General features: G+C 33.7%; 1 protein-coding gene across 1 annotated transcript; it reads left to right on the forward strand.

Annotated features, from left to right (window-relative positions):
• Positions 1-6,998: 6,998 nt before the first annotated feature.
• LOC148279059 (selenoprotein K-like) lies at positions 6,999-17,247 on the forward strand. Its single transcript, XM_088230506.1, has 4 exons — positions 6,999-7,207; positions 7,304-7,388; positions 14,331-14,408; positions 17,078-17,247. Exons 1-4 carry the CDS (start codon positions 7,189-7,191, stop codon positions 17,163-17,165), a joined length of 270 nt encoding a protein of 89 aa, XP_088086632.1. The 5' UTR covers positions 6,999-7,188; the 3' UTR covers positions 17,166-17,247.
• The last annotated feature ends 368 nt before the right edge of the window (positions 17,248-17,615 follow it).

The following is a 17,615-nucleotide window of genomic DNA, read 5'->3' on the forward strand; positions in this document are numbered from 1 at the left end:
AAAAAAATTCTGTTCTAAACGTCGTTACAATGTTGCATCAGTGAACACTAGGGGTGTTACCCAGAAAAATCGAATGTTGATCATTTTGTTAAATTTTTTCCTTTATAAGGGCCTTGTACCAAAACTTGATAACATCGGCCAAAAACAAGTTACATTAATAAACATAAACAGAAAGGAATAACAATATACTATTAAGATTAAAATTAAACGACAGGAAGTAAAAATGACGTTAAAATATTTTACATAAACCTAAAAATATAAGATGAATTAATTGTAAAAAAATAAAGAATTAATTTATTCATAATTATTTCAGTGACACAATTATTATAAATAGGGAACAGTTAAACTTAGAAAATTATAAACAGAATTGATCAATAAACAGTTTGTACAAAAAAAAAATTGAGATAAATGAATTGGACAGGTTATAAAAAACATAAGTATATTTTTTTCCTCGCAGTCATTAAAGGACATGTAAAAAAAATGTGATTAAGATCTCCAATGCCTCCACATTTGCAGGCATTGGAGTCTAAAAGTTTAATTTTAAACAGATGGGACGGAGTGCAACAGTGGCCAGACTTGATACGGTAAAAAGTTACAATCCTAGACCTATTGAGTTTACACGCGCTATTGTACCAAGGATCGGAGGGAATATCAGGCTGGATATTACTATACAAAATTCCCGTTGAAAATTTAGAAAAATTCCACTCCACTTTCCAAGAATCAAAATTAACTACTCTAATCAAATTAGAAATATCTGAGAAATCCACCCGGTCGTAATTAAATTACCAACTTTAGATTCCCACCTTGCAAGAGAATCCGCTTTTTTCCAATCAATATCCGATATTCCAATGTGGCTTGGCGAAAACAATATTTTTGGCGCATTGATATAATTTAAAAAGAGAAGCAAAAATATTACAAATGATAATTGAAAAGTAAAAACTGAATGGGGATGATAAGTAATTTTAAGCAGCTGAGTGAATCAGTAAAAATAACGGACTGCGAATAGTTTATTTTTTCAATATGGATTAAAGATTCAAGAATTGCTATGCATTCAGCATTAAAATTAGAGAGCAAAGAAGGGAGTTCAAAAATACCAAATAAATTACCATGATAATATACACAACACGCCATTATTTGATTTTAAAAAATCAGTAAATACATACTTGTGATCGAGCCACTTACAGTTAATAATTTCTGAAAATTCAATATTAATAGAAGAAATCGATTTGTGAGTGGTTTGAAATTTTGAAAAGCCAAGATCGAGATGAATTTCCAAGTTTGAGAAAAAACTGAAATATGGATAAGAATAAAGTGGTAAATTATGATATCGAAAAATCTTAGTAGTAAAATAGGAAAAACGCTCGTGACTAATCAACAAAGCAGGGTGATATTTGTTACGCCAAAGAGGAGAATTATTGCAAATGGAATGAAGATATTGGACTTTAGACAGAACAGGATGGTTTTGAAAACGGATGCGTTTGTTGTTGTTTTTTAATGTAAAGGGGGGGGGGGGTCAACATTTTCAAGCTGTAAGATATTAGTTGGAGTAGATTTCATGCAGCCAGAAATAAGACGAAGTGATTTGAATTGAATTTTATCGAGTTTAGAAGACAGATTTTTGTTAGTGGTTCGAGCAAGAATGATGCATAATCCAAACGGGATCTAATAAGAGCATTGTAAAGGAGTTTAAAGGTCTTGGGGGAAGATTCACACGAAACGCCAGCTGTGGACTTTAAAATATTGAAGTTTTTATTACTACTACTACTACTACTACCATCACGCCATTTCCCCGTAGGGGTAGGCAGAGAGAATGGACCGCCACACACGTTTATCCTGGCGTACAATCCTAGCCTCTTCCACATTCATACATCTTGTCATACATGCCCTTCGGTTATGTCATGACATGACCAGACTTAAGATTTTGGTTTATCTGATCATGCCATGTCTTCCTTGGTCATCCTCGTCTTACGTTGCCGTTCATTTTTGCCATATGTACTTGTTTTACCATTCTCTCGTCGTCCATTCGTTCTACGTGACCAAACTATCTCAGGGACCCTTTCTTAATCTTATCAATTATACTTGTCTCAGATTTACACTCTCACCTGATTTCATCATTCGTAACCCTATCATACATTGATTTCCCACACATTCGTCTAAGAGATCGCATTTCAACCGCGTTCACTCGGCTTTCATCCTTCCTCTGCCAGTTCCAAGTTTCACTCCCATACATAAGTGTTGGGACTAAAACTCCGTTGTGCACTGCCAGTTTAGCTTCGATTGACATATTTTTGTTAGAAATTACTGTGCTTAGTGCTCCGTTCATTTTGTTGCCCGCATTCACTCTTCTTTCAACATCTTTTTCCACTCTTCCAAACATTTCGAAATAATATGCTGAATGTGAGTATGCCAAGCTAATTTAGAATCGAAATAAATGCCCAAAAATTTAATTTCGTTGGTAAATCCAATGCAAAAGTTTTTAATCAAAAGATTGAGAGGGAGTGATAAATTTCTTTTTCTTGTGAAGACCATAATTTTATATTTATCAGGGGCCAAAATAAGTTTGCTTTTGGTAATACAGAAATCAAAGAGTTCAAGCGATTTCAATTTCATTTGGTTCAACAGAAAAGGAAGTTCTTTACCAGAAATATAAATATTGAAATCATCTGCGAATTGTAAAAAATTAAGAATGATTAGGACAATGAAAAATATCATAAGCATAAATATTAAAAAGAAGATTCTAAGGGGACTACCTTGAGGAAGCCTTTTCCAAATGGATCTAGATCCCACTGTGTGGCCGATGACCAAAATATCAACAGTTTTACTAAGAAAGAGATTATTTACAAAATTAACAATTTTCGAGGATTCAGAGAAGAGAGATTTTAATGAGAAGCGGAATTTTGACGTTATCATATGATCCTTTGATGTCCAGAAAGAAAGCTATTAGAATTTCTTTTTTACTAAAAGCGATTTGGATGTCTGTTACAAAAACAGAAAAGTTGTCTCACGTTTCCTTACCTCTCCTGAATCCAAATTCAAAATTTGAAAGAATCTTATTGCTTTCAACGAACCAATCAAGCCGATTTTTAACTAGATGTTCAAGAATTTTTTGAAAACAGGAAGATAATCCAATAGGTCTATATGAGGAGACAATAAGAGGGTTTTTGCCAACTTTCAAAATGGGAATAAGATACTGCACTTTCCAGGAGTCTGGAATATAACCTGAATCGAAAATTTGACTATAAATATTTTAAAGAAAATTACGAAATACAGTATTTGAACATTTTATAAGGGAATTGGAAATGTCATCAGGACCGGGAGCAGAGTTATTTAAATTTAGGAAAACCTTTTCCAGTTCAGCGGAAGAAAAGGGAGCGTTAAGCGGAGCATAGGAATAAGGAACGGGAGAACAAATAATTTCTTCAATATTGGGACAGTAAGAAGGAGCCAATTTATAAAGGAAGTCGCCCAACAGCACACGCTCAATTTAAGGATTATAAGAACCTCTAAATTTTCGTATCATGGTCCATACAGATTTTAAAGTGCTTAAAGAGGAAAGTCGTTCACAAAATTCAGACCATCCATATCTTTTTTTACTCTTTAACAGCCGTCTGGTCTAAGTCTGAACCTGTTCAAGTTTTAAAAAGTTTTCCAAAGTCATATGTTAACAATAAGATTTGCAAGCATTTCTGCATTTCTTTTCGAAATTGCTTCAGTACATTCAAAGTCCCACCATGAGAGGGACGAAAGGTGACTATTAATATTTTTAGAAAAAGGAATAAATTTTTTAGCTGTTTCATGGAAAAATTTGAGCATGTTTACCCAAGAAGTTTTACAATTTTCAGGGATAACCTGGGGAAATTTGGAAGCTGCCACTTCAAAAAGCGTTTTAAATGCTATTGGGTTAGCTTTTGGTGAATTTAATTTGTATTTTGGTCTTGAATTATTGGCAAATGCTGCAAAAACATCTGATGAAGATATTAATATCGGAAAATGGTCACTACCATGTGAATCCGATAAAACCTACCATGAAAAAGAAAAGGCTAAACCAATTGAACAAAAAGAGAGATCTAAGGCATTACGGGATTACAATCGAAAATAATAATAGGACAGGGATTCGAATTGTGATTTTTAAAATAAAATAACAGTACATATAAGTACTTTTTCATAGTAACTGAATTAAATTAACATATATTATGTTTGAAGTCCGAATCGATTCATTCACTTTTCATCAATGTTTTTAAGCAAGTCACCTCACTATGAAGCTAAAACCGACAAATGTCAAATGTGACCTATTAGATTGGCCCTACTATAATTTCTATTCAATGTGCTTGACAATAACAACCCTCAAAAATGACAAATAGTAGTCTTTATTGTGGGGAGCAGTACCTGGCATACACACACCGAAGTCCCTATTCTGTGTCTATTCTGGGCCGTTAAAGTTATCATATACGGAGTGACTTCAGCAAACAAAGTGCAAATTAAAATAGCATATCTGACTTCAGATTTTCATTTAAACTTAAAAAAATAAAATTATGACGGAAGTGTACATTAATGAATTAAATCCCGTATAAAAAAGCTTATTGCGTTAACTTTTCATTTTTTTACTGCAAAACGGCAAAAAGTGAACTCCAGTGTTTTATATATTAAAGTAAAGATTTTTACATAATTAGAAAGGTAATAAAAAATAGTTGAAATTTTGGTAAAATAAGAGGCTAATAAAATTAGCGAATTCCTTTGGTGAGAATTGATATGCAATTTTCTTAAATTTATGGCGTACGTAATAGGTAAATATAAAACAAGTTATTTTCTTTCGTTCATGAAATATTGTTTTTTGGAAAAAATTTATTTTATGGAATATCGAATTTTTTGAAATTAAGTATTTACAAAATGCATGGGCGTTACTTATAAGCGTGGGCACTTTGATACATGACAGATGGCAGTAGGTATAAGAAAATATAACAACCATAGAAAAACATAACAGTTGAACTCGCATGCATCTTATTCAGAAATAAAGCAATGTGAATGTAGCTATGGTTGAAATACATGTCATGTCAATGATTCTAATAATAATAAATAATATGATTTCGCCATTCGGATCTTTAGCACATCTAGGTTTAATTACTATTAACGATATTTTGTTTTTATTTGTATTTTGTCACGGGTCGATTACAATTTTTCAAAGGGGAAAATATTGACGTTTAATTTCTAGATCGTAATTAAAAACGTATCTAATCATATATTTTTAGAACAAAATAATTATTTACCGTGATATTTAATCTAAAATGATTTCCAAAATGTGTACAGTGCCGAAAAAATATTTTTAATAATCATAACCATATTTTACGGTTCCAATTGAATAGAATCCGTTATTTGGTTTGTTAAATAAAATTATCACTTTTGAAATTCGTACATAAGTGTGATTGGTCACCATAGAATTAAATATTTATATGTTGGTCACTTTGTTTTCCAAATGTCAGTTTGACCACTACAACACTAGTTAACATTTCCAATAGCCAAAAAATTTAATTATGACCATAAGTTGTGCATAGTTATTCAATAATAAAACCATGTTCAGTATTTTCATACTTTACTATTTATTGATATATTATATTATGTATTTATTTTTAAATACGTTTCAAAGATAAGATGAAATCGACGATTTATAACCTATTTAATTATTTTATTCAAAAGGTTTTATTTAAGAACTATTTGAACAGGTTGGGTTAGAATATGGAGCGCTGTATTTTTTTATTTATTTGTTACGCATCAGAAAAAGCACAATAAAAATTAAGATATTTTTGTTGATTTATGTCAGAAGCTGCTTCTCAGGAAATGACTTTATGACCTAACTAAATTTATTTATAAGAAATTCATGACGTAGCCGAAATATTGTAATAAAAACGAGGATGTTTGTGTTAAGTGGCGTTAGCAGGCGCTACTCAGGGGCGACTTTGTGACGTTAAGAAATTCATGGCGTAGCCGAAATATTGTAATAAAAACTAGGATGTTTTTGTTAAGTGACGTTAGCAGGCGCTACTCAGGGGCGACTTTGTGACGTAAAGAAATTCATGGCGTAGCCGAAATATTGTAATAAAAACGAGGATGTTTTTGCTAAGTGACGTTAGCAGGCGCTACTCAGGGGCGACTTTGTCACGTGACGAAATTGTTTTATAAGAAATTCATGGCGAAGCCGAGATGCGTGGTGTTTCGAAATATATCAGTGTAGGTAGCCGCCTAGTTATAATACAATTTTTGTACATATATAATTCTTATTTTTGTATATGTATACTTATAATTTTATTATGTTTATAAATTATTTTAATATTAATATGTTTATGTATTAATCTCAATTTTTTTCCAATTATTTTTAATCGCTATCCCGTTTATAAAATATATTTGTAACACTTAATAATACATTTTTAAAGTATTAAATGTTATTTTTGTATTTTCCTTAATATTATTGTTCATGTATATTTTATAGTTCTTCTAATTTACTTTATATTTTTTAATTACAAAAAATAAAAATGCATATTTTTCGGATGTATTTTTCTGTAAGAAGAAAGAAGAAGAAATTTTCGGTAATAGACAATTTATGAAAATAATACACATCTAATTTTAGCTCGCAGTTGATCTAATTTCCAATCTTCTTTTTTTTCGATGGTTAAAACTCTATGAAATTCAAAGACAATAAAATTTTTGCTGTCATGTATCGATGTGCCCAGGTTTATAAGTTGCCCCAATGCATGTAGGCTAATAGGCTCTAGGTATGTTTCTAGGCAGAAAAATTAAATGAACTCTAAGAAAACATATTTCATATTTTTCGTTTTAGAAAAACTTTTCCAAAACTAATATTATGTAATCTTATCTATACTCTAAGGATGTAATACAAAAAAAAAAAACTGTTAGTTTATGCTTGACGCTATTGTCTATGATTTTTCCAGCGAGAACGTTCTTGAATTTAATTTTCTCTGTGGCATTTAGGCAAAGATAAAACAAAAGATATTAGATTGCTAATTGCTACATATTAATGTCACTTTTGACGTCTGACGTGTCCCAGTTTTTATTTAATGCAGTTATTATAAGTTTCTATCTGATATAATATCGCAAATCATCATCCTTTGCATTTTAGAAACAAAAAAAAAACAAATAAACGTCTAATAAACGCTCATTGTAATTTGAATTTGCAGGATGGTTTACGTTAACTCCGGTATGTTATCTCTCACTTCACAACATTCAATAAAAATGTTTAATCGGACTTCCGCATTATTATAATTAATAAATAATGATAATTATTACTTTTCAGACGGTGTCGTATGTGATCGCCAGCCGTTTACTATTTCAACCATAACCAAATGGTTTTGGGGTATAATAAATTTCTTCTATATGTTGTAAGTAATTTTAATTATTTTTTATGGGGTCAGATTATTGGTATTTCACAAGTGATTATTATAAACTGGAGCTAAAACTTAAATCATAACATCACAGTTGAATAGTAATCTCTAGTTATTTATCGGAATAAAACTGATCATTTTGTATAATTAAATTGGTTCTTCCACCTTTCTGAAAACCACCATATTTAGTTGATATTAACTAGCGTCTATTCTCCTCTACATCCATATCGAATCACCAAAGCTAATGGAGTCATCTCACAGCGAACTATTGAGTGTTGAGAATAGGTGCCTTTGAAGAATACTGGGAGTGTGGAAATAAGACAACATACGCAGCAAACTTCGGTGACAACTGTCATCAAGCGGAGGCGATACGGCTGATTGGGCTATATATCACGGATGCCTTCTGAATATCTCAAATACCAGGCTCTCGCAGTCCTTAACTTCCACGGCTGACAGTTCATCGGCAGTTCACGTCTGAACTACGGGACACGGACCTGACTTGGATGGACATCGAAAGCATTTGGTGGAACATTGGGTTGACACACGGGAGTCGGCTCCAAACAGAGAGGATACCATATGCTCCACCTAGGAAGCGGACATTGATTGATAAGAGGGATATAATCTTGAGCTAGAAATTGCGTCATAAACCAGAAGCTTTTTTGCGCTTTTGTTGATTTGCAAAAAGCATTTGATCGAGTTGATAGGAAAAAATTATGGATGTGTCTATCGGAGTATGGAGTGAGTGACAACCTTGTCCGCGCTATTGCTTCTTTGTACAAAGATAGTGTAGCGTGTGTAAGGGTAAATGGGTCATTAACTTCCTGGTTTGACATCCCTAAAGGAGTCAAACAGGGATGTGTAATGTCACCGAGGTTATTCAACATATACATGGATAAATGTATGAAAGAATTGAAAAGTATGGATGTGGGAGCGAAAATGAGTAATCTAACTGTCAGTTGCCTTCTGTACGCCGATGACGCAGTCCTCCTAGCTGACAGCGAAGAGGAACTGCAATCCTTGGTTACAAAGGTTTACGAAGTGTGCAAGGAGAGTGATTTGCTAATGAATGTGCAAAAGTCGAACGTCATGGTCTTTGAAAGAAATGTAACTATGACTGAATGTAAGATTGTAGTAAATGGAGATAGTTTGAAACAGGTCGAAGAATTTGTATATCTGGGTAGTATTTTTACTAGAGATGGAAATATGGACAAGGATATTGAAAGGAGGGTTAGTGCCGGTAACAGAGTTAATGGTGCCTTAAAGTCTGTCGTAGCAAACAAGTGTTTATCGCAAGAGGCTAAATTAGCAGTTCATAATGGAGTTCTGGTACCAACCCTAATGTATAGAAGCGAAGCATGGAGTTGGAAAAAAAGGGACGAAAGTAGACTGAATGCTGTTGAAATGCGATCCCTCAGGCGAATGTGCGGAAAAACAATGTATGATAGGTGCCCTAATGTCGAAATTAGAGCAGAATGCAAGGCTGAGTTAAGCATTATCGACAAAATTAAGAAAGGTCTTTTGCGATGGTTCGGTCATGTGGAGCGAATGAATGATGAAGACACCAGAACAAGAGTTTACGTACTCGTATAAGCGCGGCAATTTCAGTGCTCCCGACAAAAATATTAATAATTAGTCGAGTTTTGTATAATAAATCATTAAATTGAAAGTGCGCATAATTAAACATAACTTGTTTCTCATATAAGACATAATATTTCTTTTGATAGTGTCTGAAGTGTAAAAACAAAACTTTTAATTTATTCAGTGATCAATTTGACGGATTACCCACACGAATTCAACTAATATGAATCCGATATGCGGCAAGTGTAGTGAGGTGGCGACGGCCGACAAGTCATTTAAGTGCACTTCGTGCAAAGTGACCTTCCATTTTGCATGCGGCGGAACGAGCGAGGCGACCTACAGAAGATTGGGCCAGGAGCGGCGCAACACTTTAAAATGCACCGAATGTAAAAAGGATGCCTCACTTCACAAAATCATCGACCGACAATTTAATGAATTTAGAAATGATATTTTGAATATATTGAAGAAAAACATTGATGATATTAATGACATATATGACAAAATGTTCACCGGTTTGCACAGCGAGATCGAACTACTGAAAAAATCGGTTGACAATATCCAAAAAATCAAGCCGGAGGTGGATAAGATAAAGAACAGTATGCAGCTGATTGAAGGATTTCCTGATAGTCTCCAGAACATCCGAGACAATAACAAGAAAAATGAAGATAGGATTGCCGAACTGGAACGCAAAATCGAATACGAAGAAAGAAAAAAGAACCAAAACTATCTCGAGTTCCGAGGCATTCCGGAGTTGACGGATGAAACGGGACAAGAGCTTAAAAACATTGTATCCAATATCTGTAAAGTAACTAAATCAAGCCTGGATATGAAGGATGTCGAGGCTGCATACAGAATAACTCCTAAAAAGACCAGCATCAGTCAGAGGAACGCTTCCCCGAGGACTGTGGTGGTTAAACTTTTTAATAATTTTGAAAAATCTAAATTTCTGATGGACTTGAAAAAGTATAATAACTTATGTGAATGTGCTGGGGATAGGCTCAATACAGCAATGATTGGTTTGGCGGGCGTAAAATCACCGATCTATGTGTCCGAACATTTAACAGTTCGCGCTAAACGACTGTGGTACCTGGCTCGACTGGCGGCTAGAGAGCGCAGCTATAGGTATGTTTGGACTAAAGACGGCTTGATTTTTATAAAAAAAGATGAAAATTCACGTCCTATACTAGTAGATTCTGAGAATATTATTAATCAATTGTGACTCTTTGTTAAAACATCCCTCGATCTTCATACATCGTTTATTCTAATTTTAATTATTATTTACTTATCTTTATTCTTGTTTTTGATGGAAATGTTTAATTACGATTCCATACTACAACAAAAGTATTACAACAAACATAAACCCATACGCACGATAACAAATTCGCCTTTCCGCTATAATTATTTAATTACGAAAATTTTGAGGTACAACATCAAAGTCAGTGTACTAATATTTTTTTTATCATACCAGTAGATATGGTCTACTGGGAATACTTGTATTTTCATACACTATTATTGGTTCTACTCAAAATGGTTAACACTTTTTACGAGGAACAGGATGAAACAGTACCTTATAGTAAAAATATTGTTCTTGAAACCTTAAATGAAGCGTTATCGTATCAATGGGGATCGACAAAGTTAAACATAATTCATCAAAATATACGTACCATGGAAAATCTGGATGATTTTTTGACGTTCTTGGATATTGTTAAATCAAGGGTTATATTCGACATTCTTATTTTTTCTGAGTGTAGATTGCACGAAGCATATATATCCAAGCAGGTTTTAGGTTATATGGAATATCATTCACAAAATTATTTAAATCAAAATAGTGGAGTCGTAGTATACGTTAGGGATAGCATGCGCGCTGATGTGAGAGAAATATGCATGGAACAAGGTAATTGTTTAAAAATTGTGATTGAAGATGATATATGCATATTTGCGATATATAGGTCTCCATCTTATAGTAATATTGACACATTCTTGGAGTCTTTGCATCTCCTCCTCCGGCAGTGCAGTGGGGCCATGCGGAGTATCATCATAGGGGACATTAATATTAATACGCTGGGCCAAAGGCACAGGCAGTGTGAAGACTACTTGTGCGTTATGGCTGAACACAATTTCATATGTAACATAGACGCACCGACAAGAGTGCAAGGTACCTCTGAATCTTGCCTTGACCATATCAATACTCGTAACGTGTACAATTCTCTTACATTTATTATACAGAACACTATAACTGATCATTACACCACCGGTATTAGTATCCGAATAAACACGCCAAAAAAGAAAGTTAATAAATTTACAAATTCAATAAACTATTCAAATCTTTCAAGGGACCTCGAATCCGAGTTGTGGGAGGACATACTTCAACAAACTGACACTGACAAAGCGATGAATATTTTTGTAAAAAAAATTGAACATTACGTTGATAAAAATACTTTCAGTAAGTCGGTGGCACACAAAAAATTTCATCTTACTCCTTGGATTACGGATAGTATTGTAAAATCAATTCATAAGAGAAATCACTTACATAAAATAGCAAAAAAAGATCCACTTAATGGAAGTAAACAAAAATATTATTTAAAATACAGAAATGTGTGTAAATATGTTATTAGAAGAGCAAAGGAGATATATTATAAAAATCTCCTGAGTAACAATAATTCTCCGGGTAAAATCTGGGAAACAATTCGAGAAATTACAAAAACTAAATCAAAAAAGGGGCCTGAAATTACATCTATAATTTTGCCAGACTCTACAAATACTAATGATCCCCAAATAATAGCCCATATTGCCAATGAATATTTTACTACAGTAGGCTCTAAATTATCTGAAGCTATATTATGTGAATCCAAACTGAATAAATGTAATCTAGCATCATCTATTAATGTCAAGAACATAATGCCATCGTTTCAACTAAATAAAATATCAGAACAAGAAATCATTAAAATTATCACTAGTCTAAAAAAAACGTATTCCAAGGGTCCTGACGTTGTTAATACTCTTATGTTAAAACAATTTAAAAATTTCATTGCCAAACCTCTGTCGCACATTTTCAATCTAAGTTTCTCATCAGGAATTTTTCCAACACAACTTAAACAATCAATAGTGCAACCAATCTTTAAATCGGGTGATCAACAGAATATAGAAAATTACAGACCAATATCGTTGGTAAGTGCATATTCAAAAGTATTGGAGAAAGCATTCATAAATAGACTTAGCGATTATGTAGAGAGTAAAAACTTACTTAGTGACAACCAATTTGGATTTAGACCAGGTAAAAGCACGGATGACGCAATAAAAAAATTAACCGGAGCATTAGTAAACAACATTAATAATGGTAAGAAAACACTTGCAATTTTTCTTGATTTGGCAAAAGCGTTTGACACCATATCGCACAAAATTCTTTTAAAAAGAGTTGAAAACATTGGGATCACAGGTAGACCTCTAAATTGGTTACACAGTTTCATTTCCAACAGATTACAGAGGGTTAAAATTGGAGAATGCAGCAGTACTGCTTTAGAAATAAATTTTGGGGTACCACAGGGTAGTACGCTAGGACCTTTGCTGTTTATTATATATATATATATATAAACGAATTGTGTAATTTAAATATTAACGCTCGTATAATCACCTTTGCAGACAATACAGTTCTTGTATTTGAAGGTGATAATTGGGAGGAAACACATGTTAAGGCCGAAACAGGAATGAATATTCTTAAAAACTGGCTCAAAGATAATTTGCTGACACTAAACTCAAAGAAAACAAAATACGTAAAGTTCAGCCCAAATATAAAAGGCCTACCAAGAATAGAATTAAGGATAAAAATTCATAATACAAATTGTAACACGCTCACCAGCTGTAATTGCTACCATCTAGAATGTGTACAAGACATCAAATATTTAGGAATCTTTATTGACGCACACCTTAACTGGAGAAAACATATTAACTATTTAGTAGGTAGAGTTAGGAAACTAATCTTTATCTTTATAACACTGCGTAACATATTATCCATTGTAGATATTAAAAGTATATACTATGGTTTGTGCAACTCTGTTTTGGCCTACGGTTGTATTTGTTGGGGAGGAGCTGCCAAGACTATTCTTGATCCCTTGGTTAAGGTACATAAATCAATATTGAGGATAATATTGCGAAAACCGTACAATCATCCGAGTGAAGGCCTTTTCAAATCCTTAGACGTCATTGGCTTAAGGCAAATCTACATAACGAAAGTAATACTTGACATCCACAAAAATAGGAGCACTCAGGTGACTGTGAGTCACGCGCACTCAACCAGGAGTACAGTAAGAAACGATTTGGTGATTCCAATAGCACGTACAGCGGTATTCCAAAAATCATTTCTATATAACGGACCTAAACTATACAACCTGATACCGTCATTTTGGAAATCTGATAAACCATCAGTTTTGAAGAGAAATTTAAAAATTTGGTTGACAGACATTGGAAGTAAGGAATCGGAGAATTTATTGAAGATAGTCATCTAAATATTATGCTATCCCATTGAATCATATATAAATTTATTGTATTTTCGCAATATGTGTGTATATATATGTATGTATATGTGTGTATATATGTATGTATGTGTATATGTATGTACGAAGTATGTATGCTTTATATTTATGTATTTAATTGTATTTTTACATTTAATGTAAACTAAACTTTTTTTTTCTTCTCTTTTCTTCTCTTTTGTTTTTTTTTTTTATTTCTTCAATATTGTTTTTTATTTATAGGAAAAATATTCGTAAACCATATTTGCCGCAGCAAATCGGTTTCTTAGAACAGGCATTTGCCCATATAGGAACCGATTGCAACATTAGGCGTATTAATATTTCTGGCTTGCCGACCCTTCATATACTGAGCCTACTCCTAGTACTAGCAGAATTTGCCAGAGTGTTTTTTGTGCCATTTTGTAACATTGTGTGTATAAACTAATAAATAAATAAATAAAATAAATGAAAGAACGGCTAAAAAGATTTATGATGCGAATGTGTCTGGTTGTAGAAGTCGAGGAAGGCCGAGAAAGACATGGCATGATCAAGTACAACAAATTCTTGAAAGTGGTCATGTGAAAAGTCGGAATAATCGACGTGCGTGCATGAGAAGATGTATGAATGTGAAGGAAGCAAAGGAAGTGTGCCAGGACAGAGTGGTGTGGCGTTCTATCCTCTCTGCCTACCCCTCCGGGGAAATGGCGTGATGGTTAGTTAGTTAGTTAGTTAGTAAAAAAAACAAATATATAAATTTTTTTTTTTGAAGATTCAGTAGGAAGTAAATGTGATTCCTAAATCCATCAAATGTGTAAATTATCCATCCAATGTGTAAAGTATTTATGTATTATTGCAGCATCCGTACCTTGATGAACCCAAGCTTGAGTAGACATGATAGCCGATACTCGACAGATTACCGCCCACCCGGCTCAGGGTAAGATTATTTATAGAGTTTTATGATTTTTAGATTAAGTTAAAAACATACCGTTGAGTACTTAAGTCTATGTCGCCGCCAAATCACTAAACCAGCCACTCAATAGAACGGCTAGACTATTATTAATGGGTAAGCCATTAGTTGAATGAATTAAGATAGCTCAATGTTCAATGTGTTCACTGGTTGAAAGCTGAATGACAATTCTACTTATTAGTTAATATTCAGTACTTATTAGTTAATAAGTACTGAATGACAATTCTACTTATTAGTTAATATTCAGTACTTATTAGTTAATAAGTACTGAATGACAATTCTACGCAGTGCTTCCATTTTATCAATTTTAGCCAAAGTTACTTTCTTTCCTCATATTCTACAGCATAGGCACAGCAACGCAAATAAAGAAATTCAATTAAGCAATGTGTTTTCTCGGTAAATGCATACTTACTAGACTATTTTTATTTACTCCCCTGATAATTAATATCAGACAAAGCTTCAGCAAATTGTGGCCGGGTTCAGCTAGTTGTATAATAAAAAAGATTATTTGTGTTTTTGTATTTATAAATCACACACTCACACAATATAATGTTTTCCATCTCTGTTGTAATTTGTTAATCTTAATGACACCCTAGGGGGTGAATTCCAGTCTTTTGTCTATCAACATTTGGACAGACTCAAAATATTGTTATTAAAAAATCAACTGGTCTAAGAAATTTAAATAATTTAAAATTGTGTTCAGGCGTATCCTAGTATGTGAAATAATTCTCTCCAATGAATATCTTTACTATAATCAACAGATGGACGAATTAAAGTAATAGGATGTTCAAACATAGGCAAAATGGTGAATGTTGCACAGTGTGTAAATTGGCCACTTAAACTGGCCAACAAAAGGTTATAAGCCCTGTAAATGCCTAGACTTCCACATTCCCTTCTCTAAAATTTTCTCCATCTCTGTTGCAGTTTGTTAGTTATGATTACCCACCCAATATATGTAGCTATATTCTACACTATTTAAAAACAACACTTTTGTACAAAAGTTTATTTAAAAAATACTACGATGATATTCATTAGATATTATTTTCAACACAACGCTCTGTGCTGACTCCTAGAAATGAATAATGCTAATAAATTGGCCACATTGAGCGCCACATGTCCTGTGTCATGTTATGTCTTCCATGCATTCTCCCAAGTTAGGTTTGCATCCTGTAGTTCTGACACGAACTGCCGACGAACAGTCAGCGACCAGGTCAGGTTACCAGTCCAGGACGTCGAGAACCCGATGCATTGTAAAGTAGGCAAGCGTGGTTAAAGTTCTCAGGAGGCACCAGCGTTTGTTCCTATCGTTCTCTTATAACTTCATTCCTAACCAAGTCAAACCATCGCACTCTCAAGATTCTTCTTAGACATCTATTCTCGAAACTCGGAATTTTGCTGTTTTGGTTTTCACTCAATAAACATCCAACCTCCAGACAGCCTTAATACTGTTGAATGGGGAAAAATAAATATATGTAATAAATATGGCCATTTACTGTGGCCCAGCCAATCGTATCCCCTCCGCTTTATGACAGTTGTCACCAAAGTTTGCTGCGTCCGTTCTCTTATAACTGCACTCCTCACAAAGTCAAACCACCGTACACCCAAGATTTTTCTCAGACACCTATTCACATTTTGGGCCCTACTGAGGTGCCACGATTCACATAGTCAGCATTTGGTTTCCACTGAGTAAATATGCGATCTCCAGACAGCCTTCTTACTGTTGAATATGGCGTCTGCTACTCCTAGCCGCACTTCCAGTTCTTTTTGATCTGCCATTTTCTGTAACATATATATATTCCAGGTATTTGAAACTTTCGACCCTTTTGATGATTTGGTTTGACAGAGTCAGGGGATTTCGAGCATCAAGGCACGAGGTGTTACACAGAACATGAGTTTTTGCAATATTGATTTTTAAACCAATGCATGAGTACCTATTTAGCTTATCTACAGAGACCTGAAGACCCCCGACTGAATTGTTATATCGGCATCATCGGCATACTCTAGGTCGCAGAGTTTTTGTAAGGGGGAGATGGATATTTCTCGATCTAGTGGAATTGACTTCCTTAGGATGAAGTCCATAAGTATTATAAAAAGGGAACGGTGTAAGAACGCAGCCTCGGAAAAATAGGTGTTAGGAAATCATGTTCAAAATACTATTTTGCAAATGGACATTCTTCAAAAAATATCTGTAAGCCGCAAGCTTACTTAAGGAGGAAATAACAGCAACTTTACTGGATTTTACGAATTTGTATACAGTACACATATTTCTACGAAGAAATAAGCTGAAGCTATCTGCTAATTTCTTCAATTCTTTATGTTTCCATATTATTTTCTTTCATTATTATTAAGTCTATTTTTTGATGTAAGATATACTTACCCAAAATATCCCGTGTTTGTCTTTTGTAACAACTATAAAAATGCCAGACACACAAATCTCCTCCTGTGGATGCCTTACTAACAGACACTCAATGAGGCTTTCTTCTAATCTATTATGTGTAAAATCTTATCTTGTGTGCGTAGCGTTAGCAGTGACAGGCTACATCTATATTACAAAATTATTCACTATTAACCATACACCATAAATCAATCCTTAGAGTGATAGGGATTAAAAAATATGTTTAATTTGTTTTTTCCAGACCTCCTCGCCCTCCAAGTAACTTCCGGGGATTCGGACCATCCGGTTCACCTGGTGCCCCTCCAACTCCAGGATGTGGCTGTGGCTAAGGTCTTCAACTGTTTCTCGCATTCGTTATGTCTTTAATCTAATTATAAATTCTACAGTCTATTAAAAAGATGGCGCACTTCATATTATATTATTTGATTATATTCCTAACTCCGACCCGAGTCAATTGACCGAAAGGCACTTGGGTTTTAATAATGCCTAATTTTATTATTATATATTTATGGATGCTTCTTTGGCGAAAAAAAAACTGCAATCTTTAAAAAATTGTGTTTCAATCAAAGGGGAAAATAATTATTTTGCACCCACAAACTTTCCATATTTTTTTACTTTTAAAAAGAACCCTAAAGAGAGCTTAATTTTAATGTTTATCTTAGTTACAAAATGATCTTCACTTGTTTCTTTTGCTGTAAGTAATTGGTGTATTTTTTCTGTGATTTTATTTTTCTCTAACAATTCATCACAGCCAATTATCACTGTATGTAGTGTAGTGT

The sequence above is a fragment of the Micrasema longulum genome, unplaced genomic scaffold (assembly GCF_059751315.1).
Source record: "Micrasema longulum isolate JH-2025_06_02 unplaced genomic scaffold, ASM5975131v1 h1tg000774l, whole genome shotgun sequence".
Taxonomy (NCBI): domain Eukaryota; kingdom Metazoa; phylum Arthropoda; class Insecta; order Trichoptera; family Brachycentridae; genus Micrasema; species Micrasema longulum.

Coding starts and splice junctions, on each gene's coding strand:
- LOC148279059 (XM_088230506.1), top strand. Junction 7,389..14,330: donor ATAAATTTCTTCTATATGTT/GTAAGTAATTTT, acceptor GTATTATTGCAG/CATCCGTACCTTGATGAACC. Junction 14,409..17,077: donor TACCGCCCACCCGGCTCAGG/GTAAGATTATTT, acceptor TGTTTTTTCCAG/ACCTCCTCGCCCTCCAAGTA.